Source organism: Euleptes europaea, chromosome 17 (assembly GCF_029931775.1).
Source record: "Euleptes europaea isolate rEulEur1 chromosome 17, rEulEur1.hap1, whole genome shotgun sequence".
Taxonomy (NCBI): Eukaryota; Metazoa; Chordata; class Lepidosauria; order Squamata; family Sphaerodactylidae; genus Euleptes; species Euleptes europaea.
In genome coordinates, this window is record NC_079328.1 from 38,711,746 (window position 1) to 38,730,568 (window position 18,823).

General features: G+C 43.7%; 1 protein-coding gene across 3 annotated transcripts in view; it reads right to left on the reverse strand.

Annotated features, from left to right (window-relative positions):
• ZNF536 (zinc finger protein 536) overlaps positions 1–18,823 on the reverse strand; it is a 351,761-nt gene that overhangs the window by 168,970 nt on the left and 163,968 nt on the right. For all 3 annotated transcript variants that reach the window (XM_056862570.1, XM_056862569.1, XM_056862571.1), the window contains one exon: positions 8,994–10,568. In XM_056862570.1, the coding sequence (XP_056718548.1) occupies positions 8,994–10,568 (1,575 nt within the window). The remainder of the gene's footprint in view (positions 1–8,993; positions 10,569–18,823) is intronic.

The window sequence follows — 18,823 nt, forward strand, 5'->3', positions numbered from 1 at the left end:
ACTGGCCAACTAGGTGCCTCTAAGAAGCCTACAAGCAAGACGACTGCAGCAGCATCCTGCCTGTGTTCCACAGCACCTAATACAATAGGCATACTCCTCTGATACTAGAGACAATAGGTACGCATCATGACTAGTATCCATTTTTACTAGTAGCCTTGGATAGCCCACTCCTCCATGAACATGTCCACTCCCCTCTTACAGCCTTCCAAGTTGGCAGCCATCACCACATCCTTGGGGAAGAACTAGGCAGGCATAGATAACAAATTCATTTGCTGTGAGAAACAAGTGGACTTGCCGTTTTGATAACGTGGTCATATTTATTTTGCGACTGCCACATATCAAGGAGATTTGGGAAACAGAGACTATCCAGCGCTGTAGCCCTGTTCTTTTCAATATTGGATCCACCAGACTTCTGTGGACAGAAGAAGACAATTTTTGCAGATTCCATCCATCCACTGTAGTGCTCCAACTTCCCTCTCATTCTGTTCCTGGGGTTTGCCTAGGAACAACAGGAGGAGGAAGCAAGGCAGGCACACACCACTGATGAAAATACCTTCTGTCTGCATAAATATGATGTTGGATCCATGCCCATGTACTGAATGGAGAAGCTGAATGAAGGGCTTAAGCCACGGGGTTGGTGAGGGGTTAAGCCATGCGGTTAAGTTATTCCGTGATAAGCTTGCCTTTTCTTGAAATACACTTTTTCATGTGATCAAAGCCCCAAAGGATTGAACTGCGATACCCATTTAGTCAAGAAGAAGAAGAGTTGGTTTTTATACTTCTCTACCTTTTAAGGAGAATCAAACCGGCTTACAATCTCCTTCCCTTCCTCTCCCCACAACAGACACCTTGTGAGGTAGGTGAGGCTGAGAGAGTTCGGAGAATTGTGACTAGCTCAAGGTCACCCAGCTGGCTTCATGCGGAGGAGTGGGAAATCAAACCTGGTTCTCCAGATTAGAGTCCACTGCTCTTAACCACTACACCACGGTGGCCATCGTGATGGCCACAGCTTGGTCCTGAGATGTGACTGAATGAGGCACTGTCCTAAATTAGATCATTACCTAATCTGTTGGTAATGGAAGATTGACCCTAAATTCTTTCATTTGTTTGAAGTTAGTAACAAGGGTCTAAAACACACGGTCACTTACTCCAGTTTCTGCCCAGTTTCCTCCCCGTTCCAGCCAGGATTAAATGAACCCGGGCTGGGGGAGAATCTGTACGCATTACCTTTGTTGATCCGTGGCAAAACTGCGCGCTGATCCATCCGTGAAAACAGAAAATGCGGGAGACACGTACTTCCTGGTCGTTCAGCAAGGCCCCCTCCCCCTCCCCCTGGCGATTGGTCGATTCAAACTGACCAACGACAGCCTTGTGAAACGAGGCGTTTGGAGGTGGGCGGGCTGTTGTGACACGGGAAGACTCGGTTTGTGTTTATCTGAGACGAGCCAGGGATAACGGTTTGGCTCCTCGATTGCAAAACCAGGTTTGTTTTGGGTCGACACATCGCTCAGCCAGCAGCAAATTAGGTGCCGTTCGTTTGCGAGGATTTGATCCTGGGTGAAACAGGGAATAAACAGGGAGAAAACTGGGCAGAAGCAGAGTAAGCTACCATGCGTTTTAGACCAAGGTGTTTCTAGGAGTCAACCCACGGCAATGACAGCATGCCAGTTCAGATGATATGGCTACCCTCCATGAGCAATCTGGCCTACTTCCAAAGTCTGTGGGCATCCATGCACTGCTATATCATCTTATCTGGAGCGTGTGCATGTGGGTGTGTAAAGTGCCGTCAAGTTGCAGCCGACTTATGGCGACCCCATCAAAAGGCTTTCAAGGCAAGTGAGAAGCAGAGGTGATTTGTCATTGCCTTCCTCTGCAGAGCCTTCTTGGTGGTCTGCCTTCCAAGTACTGACCCTGCTTCACTTAACGAGACCTGACGAGCTTGGGCCTTCCCTCCTGGAGCATGTATACTCATGATTAAATACTGAAATGTATATACTGTTTGAAGGCATGAAAACTGAGCCCACGTGACAGATCAGAAAATATGGCAACCTGTGGATGCTTGATACTAGAGATGGGGAGCTGCACTAGGGCCAAAAAAGTATAACAAGTTTCCTTCCCTTTCCCAGTCCTCACCATGTGTAGCCATATTATCTAAACCAGCCCATCGGCAAATAAACGAACACAGAACAAAGTATGCTGGCAGCAGTTGTTTGGTATAAAAATTATAATCTGCTGGTAGATCTACCTTTCTAAAGGGGTACTTAATGATGATATTTGTGTCAAATCAGTACTATTAGAGTGCCTTGGAAAACCACAACGTAGAGAAACCTATGAAAGACTGGATATTTCAACTCATTTAAGAGATTTTTTTTTTTTTTGCATATTACAATACTAAATCGATATTGGTTAGGGAAGGTCAAGTGGCATCAGAAATAACAGCCATGGGGACAATTCCGTTCTACTATAGCAGTTAATGAAAGATTAACCATGACTTCAAGCTACAAAGAAACTTGCTGATATAGAAAATGTGTCTTTGCTGGATATGAAGTAACATTTCATGTTTCTGACACTCTTCTTTCAGAATCTGTACAAGGCGCTTTATAAGCTATTTTTAATTTATCTTTATAACATCTGATTAAGGCAAGTAAACACTAGTTTACCAATGCAGAGATGAGTTCAACTCAAATACTAAAATGAAACACCATGGAATCACCAAGCAAAATCACTACAAAAAAATGGGATGTGGTCATTGAATTGGCCTGCTGAAGTTTAAGATCAGTGGATTTGTGTTACAACTTCGTAGGTGATCATATGGTTTTACTTCATCTGCCATCTAGTTTAGGACAACACAATACATAAAACATGTGACATATGTAATGTGTTCGACACTGACGTTATGAACTTCAGAATATTGTTTTGCCGATCCATTCAATTAACATGAGGCATCTCATTGGGTCCTTACCATAAGCATGGTAAGTGGCTCAGTGGTAGAGCATCTGCTTGGCATGCAGAAGGTCCCAGGTTCAATCCCCAGAATCTCCAATTAAAGGTACTGGGCAAGTAGGTGATGTGAAAGACCTCTACCTGAGACCCTGGAGAGCCGCTGCTGGTCTGAGCAGACAATACTGACTTTGATGGACCAAGGGTATGATTCAGTATAAGGCAGCTTCATGTGTTCATGTGGACTGAATGGAAGAGCAACAACCCATAGAGGGAATATCAGTAGTAAGCTGATTAAAGTATACACATTCCTGAATTTTTGCAGAGACATTTGCTAAGGCCTTGGGTTAAAAAAGTGAGCTGGAGACCTCTCCCTTTTGTTCTGTCTAGCACAAATATTGATTCAATCAACTGGTACTTGTACAAATCATTAAATTGTCCTCGGATTTGCTCATCAGCGTGTCCCATGCCAACTTTGTGAAAGTGAACACAATACAGGACACTGTGGTCATCAGTGGGTAAAGAAACCAATGGCGGCCATAACAACCAGTTTGCCATCACAGGTGCCATTTTTTCCTACGCTGTTTCTACATAGTGCAAAAATGGATCTGGAGAGGTCAACCTGGACAGATTTTGTAATGTTTGAGAGGGAAGTATGTCTTAATGAAAACTGAAATTATTTGCTGCACAGATGTTGTGCATACAACCTGATCCATATTATTGGTTTCTATGCTAAACTAGATAACATAAAGTCTGGGTCGATTGCTATTGTAAGATGCAGCGTAATGACCTCACTTAAACACATACAAAAACAAAAGCCAAGCAATGCCATTGATTCAAGAATGTTTCTCTGGCTCGGCATGAAGGTACATGATAATAAAAAGGGAGAAACTGTGGACTCCAAACACACAGAGATAAAACTGGGAACCCCAAAAGAAGTAGTCTAGTCTTGATGAACTAGTGACCATATTTTTTCCTAAGCTATGAAGCAGAAAGGTTGGACCGAGATGGCAGAGTATAATTCAAATGGGAGATTAGAACATGGCATCAGTATTTAAACACTCATCGTGGCAATGGGATGACATTAAATGCCAATAGATAGAACAAAACTACAGATGGCAAATATTCCCATGCAGTTATCATCTAAGCTAAACTATGTGCCGCTAAACGTAATGAAAGCATTGCCATCGTTCAACGAGACGATTTGGTACAGATGTTAGCTTCCTCATGAGTTCTAGAACTTCTGTGTGCATACAAAATGCATGAGCATAGTCTGTTGCACATGGTCTGGAACCTAAGATTCATGCTCATGTGGAGACTATTCAGAAGTTGTGCTTAACATGTGTGAGGGACGGGGCTAGCACACATGATCTCATTTCCCACTTCTCTTTCTTGTTCTAGGTGTCCACACGAAAAGTCTGCACAGGGCTTAAGAGTGTATCATCATACAGAGATGTATGAATTATTGGGTAGGGGTAGGGTTGCTAACCTCCAGTTGACAGCTGGAGATCTCCTGGTATTACAACTGATCTCCAGGTGACAGTGATCAGTTGACCTGGAGACAAAGGCCACTTTGGAAGCTGGACTGTATGGCATTATACCCCACTGAAGTTCTTCCTATCTCCAAACCCCACCCTCCTTAGACTCCACCCCCAAAACCTCCAGGTATTTTCCAACCTGAAAACCCTGGGTAGGGGCCATGGCTTATTGGTACAGCATCTGCTTTGCATGCAGAGGTTCCCAGGTTAGAACTCTGGCATCTCTAATGGGTGATAAAATCCAGGACAGCCACTGCCAGTCAGTGTACACAATAGTCCAATGGTTTCACTCGTTATAAGGCAGCTTCATGTATATTTGTGTTCATGTATGATTAAGGTGGGGTGGGAATCATCCTGGAATATAACTGCAGCCCATTCCATTTAGCATTTAATGAGCGGGAGTACAAAGGGTTGGATCTAATACATACTTTCCACTTGTGCTGGAAGTCTTGAGCAAATGGAAGCACGTGAAAAAGACTGCAGTAGCTGCTTGCGCAGTCAGTGAAACTTACCGTATCCTTACTTGCATCTCTGCTTGCCCACGACACTGCTCAGTTTCTGAGCACCGTACTATATAAGGAGACAAGCACTAGGTGTTGCACAAGATCATATGCAAGAGGAAGTAGGTCCATTTATGTTTCTGCTTGTGCATTGCAGGATCCAAGTCTACATGTACAACTCATGTACCTGGCATGTACCCTGTATGCAATACTCCCCACTAAAAATGGTGAGACTGCACTAATACAAACAATAACATGATGTGGGTATGACAACCCTTCAAATGTTGCCATTAAATTAGGACCATTAAATGGGGAAGGGCCGTAGCTCAGTGGTAGAGCATCTGCTTGGCATGCAGAAGGTCCCAGGTTCAATCCCTGGCATCTCCAGCTCAAGGGACGAGGCAAGTAGGTGATGTGAAAGACCTCTGCCTGAGACCCTGGAGAGCCTCTGCCGGTCTGATCAGACAATACTGACTTTGATGGACCAAGGGTCTGATTCAGTAGCAGGCAGCTTCATGTGTTCATGTGATGGTTCTCAAACTTTTAACACAGTCCTGCCCCAAAATTAGAAACTGGGAAACTTTAAAGTTTTTTTTAATTATTTTTTTTTTGGACAGCCCTCTTTTTATAATCATGAGGCTGAATAGCTATTAAAAGGAGGGAATGTGGGACTTTTAATCTGCATAACATTAGCAGCTGTCAATATTTTTCAAACTGTCAGAAATCTCGTGGTGGCTTTCTTTTTTTGACAACTTGGAAAACATTCTTTGCACCGCATAGTTATTGCTGCTGTGTTCAGCAAGACACACTTTGGAGTCTGGAACCATCCTAGAGGCTCCTCTGCACACTGGAATCAGACAAATGCCATTTTGCCAAATTCATTGTAACTGCACATATCTACAACCTGGCATTTTGCATGTCAAGAATCCTGCAGGTGAACATTTGTTTAGATCATCTGTAGTCTTTAGAGGTAGGGTTCTGAATGCCCTTGAGATGGTTTGGTAAGCTATAAAGCAAAAGGAATGTTGCTGTTCTCTTCCAAACACATACCCACTTTCTACACCCAGGCCTTAGAGCAGGAGAAAATTAATGGAGAGAAGGGGGGAACTCTATTTATGGTTTTCCCTATATTTATTATAATTCAATTTTTACTTCTATCAAATAGATCTCTGGCTCAATGCAATAATCTCCAATTTAGCAAATCAGCAATATTACATTTTTTTCCTGAATAAATACCCTGTGTTTTTGTTTTGTACTACACAGTATGGGTGGGCCTCGATTTGTGAAAAGGTCAAAAATGGGAACATGTGGCATTCCACCACCACTCTATCCCTACCAAGTGTTGTTTTACTCTGCTTAGTGTACGCTTTCCCTCTCTGGGTTGATTTGCTAATGTTATGCTGTGTGCTTTTGCACCTAGGACTTCCACCATGGCCAACCCCACCCAACAAGGACTTCCACTGGACCATACCCTCAAATTCAGAAGGACATATAGAAGACTGGAACAAGTATAGTGGTACTACCCGCCATGGCACCTTGCTTGGCTGTTCCGGGCCCCTAGAAATTTGTACTCCCCCCCCCCCAGTGGCTCTGAGGATACCGCAGAATTCCATTTCTCCTGACCATCTACATGGACATTGGCATATCAGCCTGCAATGTAGGCAATACTCTTTACTTCATGATAGTGTACTGGCAAGGCAAATGGGTATGTATTTAAATGCAAAGATTGCTTGGGGCAATTTCATGCATTACATTTGCAGGAATGGTGTTCTCAGTGTACACGTAGTAGTGTAAGGTGGGACTCTGACAAACTCATGCTTGCAAAAACATGTTATCATTCACCCATAAGGAGGCTGGAGCTGTAGGGACACACTGTATGCTGTTCTGGGGTGTCAATGACATGCCCAATAATGAGTGAAGCAGGACAATCAAGCATGTAAAGGAATAATGTAAATACCTTTTTCTCTTGTTACTCCCATTGCTATCTATAAAAAATTTTAAAATGCGATCTGTCTGGCATTTTTCTTACAGCTCTTGATATTCTTGAAGACTACAAAACACGACATTAAAACACAGATTTTTCTAGATGCTCTAGCACATGATAGCCCCGTGTGTTCACTGCATGTATGAGGACAGAGAGCGAGAGCGCTGCCCCGCTCCCTGCCGCCAATTGATCAGCTGACCACCTGCAGGGGTGACCACGCAGAGGAAATGGCCACACCCATTCTCCTTCCCCATGATCGGCATTGCTGGTTTTTTTATCGTGGTTGACCGCAGGGAGGGCGAGTTCACACGGACACTTCCTCCACATGGTTGCCCCTGCAGATGATCTGGTGATCATGTAGCGGTAAGGGGAGGGGCCAGCGCTCGTTTCCACTCTCCCTACCCACACATTCAGTGAACATGTATGGATGCCGCGTGCACCAGATTCCTCTCTCTCCCCAACAAAAGGCACAAAGGCGATTTTGTGAAAGATTTCGAAACACAGCCCAAACCCACTGCACATCTGAGTTGCGAGGCTTGTGTGGTGGCAGAAGCTCACACAAGAAATAAAAAAGAAAGGGAATTTAAATCGAATCACGGTAAACAAAAATCATTTTAAGACAGCCTGTTCCTCCTACTCCCCTTGCTGAATTCAGGAGCCACTAAGTGGTGACAATACACTAGAGTTAATGGGTCATAGACTTGCCATCTGCTTTGGACAAGCAATACAATTTTATGCTACCCAAATCATGGTGGCAGCCATGCACATTGTATGATGGACCTCTTCAAATAACCTGGACAATCTCATCTAAGTAGGTCACTTCACATAACCTAGATAAGGGAAAGACATGATAACTTCAAATCATTGGTCACTGGGGAAAGTGGTTATATGGATCAGCTCAAAGACAACAGCATATCTGGTGGTGGGATTATGTTTAAATTTGAATATCTACAACTTGGGTATTAATTGGGTGATCCGTTATTTGTAGAATTACCTGTAAGGACACTAAAAAAAGCAAATTGCCTGGTTTAGTTTTGGGGGGGGTTTTAAAATGAGAAGTTACTGTTGGATGTGCAATTTTGGAAACCCCTATGAAAGTCTAACTGCACTGAAATAGCCCAGTGTCTTTTTATATGATCTATAAGATCCTTGAGCATGTTCCATACGCCCTAATCCAACATAAAGGAACAAAAGTTTTGGGAAAGACAGCTAGATTTGGGAAAGCCTGCAGTGTTTTCCCTCAGTTCAAATGCTGAAAAGTTTGCAAGTTACCACGTCGGTTTAACAAAAAATAAACCAAAGGGGAAAAAATCAAATTGATAAAAATGAAGCAGAAGGTGTCCTGATCACATAATCTTAAGTACAAACATCTTATATAACTGCTAATCTAATTTAAAAACTACATGATGCATTTTTTAAAGGCCAGGGCCACACATAAAGGCCACATATGCTTGCACGGAGCACCATCATAACAATGGAGATCCATGCATTGTAACAAAGTAGTGGGTTGGATCCAGCCAGTTTCTTCACTCAGTCTCACCCAATTCTCCTCCTTCTGACAGTCCCTATTGCACATGGCCTTTGGCCATGCAGGTAGGGTTGCCAGGTCCCTCTTCGCCACCAATGGGGAGTTTTTTTGGGGGGAGCCTGAGGAGGACGGGGTTTGGGGAGGGACTTCAATGACATGGAGTCCAATTGCCAAAGCGGCCATTTTCTCCAGGTGAATGGATCTCTATCGGCTGAAGATCACTTGTAATAACAGGGTATCTCCAGCTAGTACCTGGAGGTACTAGCAATCCCACATGCAGGTCCCATGATTCCCCAGCACAGAACTGTTGGTGTGACCCATCCTTCCCTTTTTTCCCCAGTCAAAAAAGAAAACTGGCGGGATCCAACCCAGTATATTTATTTTGTCACATGGTTTTTGAACATTTCGAAAGCCGAATTTACTAACAAACACGATTAGGCATACTTAGTGATTTTGTGTGTGTGTTTTCTGAAATGGTCTGAAAGAAGGATGCTAAAACTTACCACACAAGTCAGGTCTCTTGATACAGCCACTACTTCCTGTGTTACTTGGAAGTCCATTAAAGGCTGCTAAGCCCTCAGAGCTGTAGGCTCGTAGGACCGACAGCATGTTCACTTGCTTCTCCAGGACCTGTGGGCTTTGAGCTTGATCCAGTTTCATTGCACCTTGTACGGCTTCATGGGGGGAAAGCAGATTCTGGCTGTGCCATGGCTTTTCGGATGTTGGCGGCAACGGTGATATTAGTCCTTGTGACGTTTTTGAAGCAACAGAGCCTGGCCTGTTTTCCCCTTTGTCACCACCATCTTTGTTTAGGGTGGGCAACTGCTTGCTCACAAGATCAGATTCTGTGTCAATGTCATCATCGTCGATGGTTTCTTCCTTGGAGGACTCCATATCTTCAGATGAAGCAATGTCTGACAAGTCGTCAGCAGCGCTTTTATTTACAGAGTCAGAGAGCAGCACATTTGGGTCATCTCCAGATTGGGTTTTCAGGTCAGGTTCATTAGTGGTACAAGAGTTTTGTGCTCCAACAACCCCAGAATAAACACCAAATTGCTTGTAGAAATCTGCTGCAAAATTACAAAAAGTGGAATCCATGTGACCGGGCCAAGCAGTATTTTTTTGTTCTCCTGGTGGGTCTTTGGGTCCTTGGTTCATTCTTTCAGAAACCAAGTCCATTTGGCCAATTAGATTGGAAACTGTTGCATCTTTGTTGGATTGTATGGAAGTGGGCAGCAAGCTGGTTTTATTGGCTGAAGCAATGGCCTCCCTAGGTTGATCTTTGCCGTTTCTGGTTGACCCTAAAACACTGTCTTTACGTTTAGCTTTGCCTAAGTGATTCGCTTGGAGATGAAGAGCCATTAACTCCATAGAAGATGTTGTAAAGGAACAAAACAAGCAGCCATGCCAAGCAATATTGTCTTGGACTGTAACTGATGAACCTGGAAGACTGGCTGCATCAGGCCTCACAGACAGATCAAGAGGCTCATACTGTGATTTTTCAGTTTTTCTATGTCTACTAGGTACCTTGTCCTCACCACTTTCTGAAACCAATGGTTTTGTGGAAAGGCAATCAGTTAGGACTTTTTCCTTCATTTCTTTTTCTTTCTTCAAGGAACTGAGGACAAAGTTGTCCATGAAAGCTTGAAGTGATCCTTGGAAATTCACCCCGTTTCCAACCATGCTATGATAAGTTCTGCCGAGTTCAGAAAATCGTGTTCCTTTGGAAGGTATGTCAGAACCCTTGATATTATCAGGAGATACTTCTGAAGACATGCCAATTGTGTGGCCTGGATGATCTCCTGAGGAAAGCAATCCTGGGGACCACTGCTGAGACCCCATGCTGCTTCGGAAATCTATACCTGGAAGACCCTTGAAGGCACCTCTCAGTACTTCAGGCCGAATGAACATTGATCCTTTACTTGAAGTTTCCTCTTTGTGTTCTTGACTTTGAGACTGCCCAGAGAGCGGTCCCACTCCGTTCTGTCGTTCCCGGTGGTGTCGTTCCAAGTGGTATTTGAGTGACGCAGATTGAGTACCAGCATAATCACAGTGGGGACACTTATAAGGTTTTTCACCTGCAGGTATTGAAAGACAAACGGGTATATTAAGATCAGTAACTGAGAAACATTGACAGTTGCATTTCTAAAACAGTTCCAACAAAACTCTTACAGTGCATTTCTGAAGGGGGGGGGGCAAATGCTCTTAGGAGCCAGTGTGACCCCTATGCTGGAGTCCATGCCACTTGCACCATGCAAACTGGCACAAACGCCAGTGTTGGGGCACTTATGCTGCCGCGCCCCCCCCCCAAACCATGGTGGCAGTGCGGGGCTCTCCCGGCGCAACTCCTCATGTCAATATCCCAGGTGGTGTTTTGGGTGGTGGAGCCGCAGCTAGGCAGCTTCCAAACCCCTTTTGCCCCGAGAACCCCTCTCAGGATGGCAGAGGACTTGCGCCTCCTTTTGAGGTGGAGCAAGCCCGCTTTCCAATTTTGAAAAAAAAAGAGAGGCTTTTTCCCCCTCCACAGCGGCTGGGAAGCCTCTGAGGAGACTTCTCAGTTGCACTGTCCCAACCACCGTGGTTCGCACACACACACCCCAGAATGCGCTGTTAGCATCTAATTATTTTTCTAATGCTGGTTTCAGTATTAGCTGCGTATCAAAAATAGTTGATTTTTTTTTTAAAAAGCTTTCAAGTAATGTCACACCCTACACACGGTTGGCTATCTTTCCCTTAACCTAACACGTTAAAACTGCTGTCGGATCCAAAGCGATGGTTAAGAAAATGAAGAACTATTCCACCGCACTGATCATTGAAAGTGCAAACGTGGGCATGGGGAGGGGGATAATCTGTGGGGGGGGGGGGTAAAAGGAGAGACAAAGCATGTAACAAATGGATTACTACAATGTTTTTGTGTGTACAATAGCACTAAAAATTTGTTTAAATTATACACATGGAAACCATTTTTAAACCTAAAAATTTTTATGGCACTGTTACGCAAGACTGAAATGAATGATTTAAGTCTTGCTCTGCAGTAAATCATGGATATAATTAGCAAATGGCATTCTGCACAAGTAATTTATCATTATTTGGAGGGCACCATTCCAGAAGGATTCAAAGATCTGCAGGCCTGCTGCATTGTTTCCCAATAAAGAACTATAAATATAGTTTCCATAAAATATTAATAACCATTACGGAGCATTACAATCGCATTGTGTAAGAACATATAGTTAAGATAAAAAGTAGTCAGTAAAATTAAAGCGAAAACGAGTAATAAAAAGGTAGAAAATATATTTAGTTTCTGCGTTTGAAATTAACGTTATCTACTGTTTTTTGTGTGAGGTTTTTTTCTTCTTCTTTTTTTTTTTTTGCAGTGCTTTAAATTTGCACTAATGGTATCTCTAATGCTCCGGTAGTAAAATGTGTAATTTACCTCTAATAAGCACTTTTCAACAGAGTAAGGATTGGCTTAAGCAGTGTTTTAAAACATATAAGATGATCTTCATGAATTAAATATATATTTCAAATTCAGTGCTTACACTCGTATGGCTCGGTCTGATTTAGAAGAACTCTGGGTGGCACAGCACATATGGGAAATATTTACAGAAAATCACACATATACATCCGGAACGGGGGGAAAGAAATATGTCTGGATAAATGTGCATTTAAATGGATACCGAACACTTGTTAGCAATCAAGGGTTCCTTTGCAGCCCTGAATGCTGGAGTAGTCATTGAAAGAGACAGGAGTTTGACAGTCCTGGAAGCTTCTTTTAATAGTGCCCTGTCAATAACAGCAATTATTTCTCTAAGCAACCTAAACAACAAGGAACTGTTTTCTCTCGTCTGCTTTCTTTCTCAGAAATGATCTAAAAGCCAAGGCAAGCCATCTGTGAACTATGCCCTAAAAATATTTCACGGTTTGTACATCTCTTCCACACATATGCGCAAACACACACACGCAAAGACCCCAAACCAGGAATTGCACTTGTCTGCGAAAGAACATCCTCGTTGAAAGGCTATACGTTTCTAAATTATTTTTAAATTAACGTCACATTTCAAGATTTCCAAGTGATCGCAAACAAACGCTATAGGAAGATTTTGGCAGGAGCAGGCAGGAGGTTCAATGTATGAACCTCAAAATGTTTTCGCCGCTAGTTGCCATGTGTGGCAAAAAGAAAGCCCCGTTGTGTTTCTCCCACTTTTTGCCATGGTGTATCCAAAATGAGAACATGCATCTCTCCCCTGAGCTAGAAAGAGGGGAGGGCAAATAAGGATTTACACGCAACTGGAGCCTATACTGCTCTCCATGTGGGATGAAGAAGAGTTGGTTTTTATATGCTGGCTTTCTCTACCACTTAAGGGAGACTCAAACCGGCTTACAATCACCTTCCCCTCCCCTCCCCACAACAGACACCCTGTGAGGTAGGTGGGGCTGAGAGAGCTCTTAATAGACTGTAATTTTCCCAAGGTCACCCAGCTGGCTTCGAGTGTAGGAGTGGGGAAACAAATCCAGTTCACCAGATTAGCCTCCGCCGTTCATGTGGAAGAGTGGGGAATCAAACCTGGTTCTCCAGATCAGAGTCCACGGCTCCAAACCACTGCTCTTAACCATTACACCACTCTGGCACTTGTTCTGTTTTCAAATTTGGGGGCATATGATGGAAAGCAGCCGTGTGTCTTTGTGTCTTAAATGTTTTCGAGCGAACCATCTTGTGGGATGACTGTCCCATAATTTTATCAAGAGCAGCATCTGGACAGATTGGCAGACTTGCAGAAGCCAACTCACTTCTTAAGTTCAAGTGAAAGGAAATGAGTTATTTGAAAAGAAAAACAGGCTTGCTATGTTCACACTGCAAAAAAGCAGTGGCTTTTGAGGTTCAGGTTGAGGGCAAATCACTGTATATGATTCTCCTTTCACAGTTCAATAGTAGAATGAGAGCAGAAACAAAATAATGATTCTATAGAGCAGGAGTCGTTAATGTGGTGATAGTGCACATCATGGTAGAAGAAGAAGAGTTGGTTTTTATACCCAGCTTTCCTCTGCCTTTAAGGAGTCTCAAAGTGACTTACAATCACCTTCCCCTCCCCACAACAGTCACTTTGTGAGATAGGTGGGGCTGAGAAAGTTCTGAAAGAACTGTGATGAGCCCAAGTTCACCCAGTAGGCTTCATGTGGAGGAGTGAGGAATCCAATCTGGTTCTCCGGATTAGAGCCCATTACTCATGTGGAAGAGCGGGGAATCAAACCTGGTTCTCCAGATTAGAGTCCCGCACTCTTAACCACTACACCATGGTGGCCTGTGTGTGTGTGTACAGTGCCTTCAAGTTGCAGCCAATTTATGGCGACCCCTTTTGGGGGTTTTCATGGCAAGAGACTAACGGAGGTGGTTTGCCAGTGCCTTCCTCTGCACAGCAACCCTGGTATTCCTTGGTGGTCTCCCATCCAAATACTAACCAGGGCTGACCCTGCTTAGCTTCTGAGATCTGACAAGATCAGGCTAGCCTGGGCCATCCAGGTCAGGGCCATGGTGGGCTACTGACTCGTTTTTGGGTACCCGCCAAGTGTTCTTAGAAAGTGGACAGGGCCAAGTGGGGCTTTTTGACCAGCAAGGCTTCTGATTGGCCACTGGAGATCTGATTGACTGTGCAGATTTTTCATAATCTTGCTTTAACAGCAGTTGCCACCTCAGCACAAGGATCTTCAATGTATGGTTGAAGGTAAGCTGTGGCAGCCATTTTTTGGCTATGGCCACCACAGTGTCAGAATTCCAAACATGCCCACAGGCTCAAAAAGATTGGGGACCCCTGCTCTAGAGGAATTCAATTAGGTATAAGGACTAAGGAACACAACACAAAGTACAATAAGGCTATGTGTGGGTACCTGAAAGCATTGGGAAGTGCTCAGAGGTAGCCTAGTTTCCTTTCCTCTAGACTCCTACCTCTTCTAGATGCATGCTTTGCCTTAACTTTAGGATGTATAACTGAACAAACTTCTGCCTCTCTTTTTCTGTTCCAATGTGGTTGAGAAACAATTTTCTGTAGCACCCGCCCCACCTTCTGCAGCCAGCAAGGCAGGTTAGCCAACTGCTAAACCACCATGACATTTATAAACCAGTTTCTCAGCATCTTCTGCAGCGCCAGAGCCCTGGGCTTGTGTTCCAAATATCCAGTGAGCAAGTGAGCTCCAAGCGGCAGCAGATCTGGACAGAAGTATTGGATTTTCTTCACTTAGTTGAACGAATGAATGAACTCTGCCTGCAAGGGTTTCTTTGCATCATGCTACTAGGGAAGGGAAGGAATAAGAAACATGGATGCATTTCGAAAGGACACAAAGAACAGAAGCAATCCCCAATGTGTTAGTTAGTCACTTGGCAAATAATTTCAAGGGTGGTATGTGTGAAAGAAACATCGCTGGTTGGACTTCGCCCACCTGCACCATGGCATACGTAATTGTACAAAACAATTAAACACACATGAAGCTGCCTTATATTGAATCAGACCCTTGGCCCATCAAGGTCGGTATTGTCTACTCAGACCAGCAGTGACTTTCCAGGGTCTCAGGCAGAGATCTTTCACATCACCTACTGCCAGATCTTTTAACTGGAGATGCCAGGGATCGAACATGGGACTTTCTGCATGCCAAGGAGATGCTCTACCGCTGAGCAATGGTCCCTCCTATCTGGGAATGACTCAGACAAAATTAAACACTTTTATGTTCCATAGCATTTTGAATGAATCATTCATACTATAAAATATAAAGGATGCATGAGGGCTTGTAAGACTAGTCCCATCATTAACCAAAATAGGGTTCATCCACTAGGGTTGCCAGGTCCCTCTTCGCCACCAGCGAGAGGTTTTTGGGGCAGAGCCTGAGGAGGGCAGGGTTTGGGGAGGGGAGGAACTTCAATTGCCAAAGCGGCCATTTTCTCCAGATGAACTGATCTCTATCGGCTGGAGATCAGTTGTAATAGCAGGCGATCTCCTGCTAGTACCTGGAGGTTGGCAACCCTAATGTCCACAGTTCATGAAATCCGGCCCACTTTGGTTCAGCTTTTAGGACAACTGTTCTGTGTACAAAGATGGTAACATGACGGTTATCAGATATGGTGGATTGGATCATTAAATCCACTCTATTACAAAATCCACTCTCCACTAATGGATCACCACTGTTGCCCTTGTTTACCGCATGTTTATAATGGGGAAGTGGCCCCTACATTGAATCAATGGAGTGACAATCTGCCACTATGCGGAAGTATGGTCTATGTGAGGTGGTGCCGCACGCTGTTGTGTGATCTACCTAGGAGTAATGTTAGTCTTATGCAGCAGAAAACAGAATTGATTAAAAACCGTGAAACAATGAAATAAAGAGCTAATTGCCTCTCAAAATAAATTCAAATACTGAAGGTTTTTTTAAACACCTACGGTTATCGATAAACTATTTTATCAATGGTAGAATGAATATATATATATATATATATATCTTTCTAATATATATTAGAAAGAACTGCAGTACGGTTTAATTAGTTCATTATTATGCCTCTTCCTACTCGGTGATTTCTTTTATCATTCTAATCACTCACTTCACACTTTTGAAACCAAATGGAATATCAAAGGTTCTGTGGGATTATTTTTGGATCAAGCACATGTTCCCCACATAGTTCATCTGTTTGTCAGAAATACCAGTTGCATTCTGAATCTCTTTCCTCCTTTGCTATTGTGGCTGAGAAAGAGGCAAATCAAAGACAAAGAAAAGGTAGACGAAGATTCTATACCCTCGTCGTCTGGATTTCTTACCCTACCTTCTGCTGTACCATACAACAGACAGCACGGCGTTTTAATTTTTTTTTTTTTTTTTTTGCAAAGCTATATAATTGAATTTAAATCCTATCTCGGATATTTATTTAGTCTTCCCACACGTCTTTACATAGTTAATACTGGGAGAAATGAATATGGATGCTCCTTAGCTCGGATGCTTCAGTACATTAATATAAACTGTACACCAATTCCCCCAAAGCATATATATGTTGCAAACCTGAAGACTTTTTACACAGCTGCTTATTGCTAAACAGTGTCTTGTCCAGAAGGGGACAATCTGTGTCTCTAATTGCTGTCAGTGAAGCTGAGATTCATTATGTGACTTTCCCATTAAAATGTGAGCATTAATTTGTATAATGAAATATCACCCACTGCAGTGTTCATTAGCCATGCCCTACTGTATACGCCACATTGTTAGCTACCTAGAAACTGTAGTTAATTTCGCTAATGGATATTTCCCTACTTAGTGTTTGGTAGGAAATTTATACTGTAACATTACCTCTTAAACTTTTAAGGAAATTTAAATTCAATCAATTATTTTCAACAAAAGTTTGGGATGTCATTAAGTCGAGAAAAGGCAAGTGGTGTGACGCGAAGGATGGGGGTTATTGGGAGAAATGAAAGAAAGGTCCTTTTACCTCAACTTAGAAAATGGGAGAATAAAAGATGTGTGTTGCCAAAAAAAAAAAAATTGTCTCTCCTTTTGGAGCTCATACTGCTATTTTACTCAGTTATTCATATAGCTTATCTCCCCTCCAAATGTTTTCAGTAAATGGCAATAGTCAAGCTCATTTCTGGAGGGGGGAGGGAAACATGAAGTGAGCTTTTTTAATGCAACTTCAATTTAGAGGGCATCCCGTAGTTCAGCTGAAAAGTTAATCAGCCCAATTTTCAGAACAGAATACCCTGACATCTCCAGTTTAAGGGACTAGGCAAGTAGGTGATGCAAAAGGCCTCTGTCTGAGACCCTGGAGAGCTGCTGCCGGTCTGAGTAGACAATACTGACTCTGATGGACCAAGGTCTGATTCAGTATAAGGCAGCTTCATGTGTTCATATGTGTTCATACATGGTTGCAACCAATGATGCGGGTCCATTCTGCATCTAGAACCTGGCTTTATCTATTGGTGGGTCAGCATCTCAACTCAACTGCTGAGCGACAGCCTCCATGGGTTGGTATCTAAATCTGATCATTAAAAAGCTGAAAGAGCAATCCTAGGAAACTGTTCTTAGGATCGCAGTGTGAATGATCTGAGTTCAGAAATTGTGGGTCTTACAAAGAACTAACTTACAGTCCATTCCTGACCTCAAAGGATGAAAGCCCTTTGGAGGCCCAAAAGGGGCTGCGCTGGCGTAAGTGGGACAGCCACCAGCAGCCGTTCCACTTACACCGTCCAGGTGGGCTCAGACACCGGTGGGGGGACCTGGACGCCGGTCTCCCGGCACTGCCATGGCAGCGCCGCCCAGGAACATCAGCTGGGCCTTCTGCTGGTGTCGTACTGGCACAAAGCCCCACGCCGGTCTCCCAGGGGGTGTTCCCAGGGTGTGCTGGGGGCGGAGTTGTCAGTAGACAGCTTCCTGTCCCCTTTTGGCCCGGCATACCAACAGGGAGAACAGCGTTGCTGTGACAGCTTTTTTGCTGGCGCAGCCTCGCTGTTCTCAATGGGGCAAAATGCCCCATTTAAAAAGCCTCCAAAGGGCTTTTTAAAGCCTTTTGGTGGCTGCGAAACAGTTTTGGAGGCACCGTGGTGATGCCTTGGCCATGCTGTCCTCAGCCACCGAAGGCTCAGGAATGGGCTGCCTGTCGACTACTGCTGATGAATATTACCTTGATCAGTTACTAGCTTTATTTTGCCATCAAGTCACAGCTGACTTGTGGCAACCCCATAGGGTTTTCAAGGCAAAAGACGTTCAGAGGTGGTTTGCCATTGCCTGCCTCCGTGTCACCCTGGCATTCCTTGGTGGCCTCACATCCAGGTACTACCCAGGGTCAGGCCTGAGAGTGTATGAATGGACCAAGGTCACCCAGCAAGCTTCCATGGCACGAGCGGGGATTCGAACCTGGTTTTCCCGGGTCATAGTTTGACACCTTAACCACTACACCTCGCTGGCTCCAGTTACTAGCTACAGACATTGATTAAGAAGGAATCAGTTCAAGGCATGGCACTCCAAACAGCCCAGGTGTTCACAGGAAAATGACTTCTGCAAAAACCGCTGGAACACTTTCTAACAAACAGGTGCTGGGAGGCCAAAAACACCAACTTGATTAATGTAGTATAGAAAGACAACAAAAATGTTGGTTTTTATCACTTACTGATACACAATCCAGGCTTTCAACAGACTGCAGGGAATGGTCATCTTGAATAACTAACTAACCCAAAAAGCTATTTCTTTAAGAATCGTTACCAGATCTATCATTCCCACTGAGTGCCTAAGAAGTTAATTTTTATTTCTAATAACCCTTGTAATTGGTGATTTTACATTGTTTATTATACTTATTTATAATCTGTAACGCACT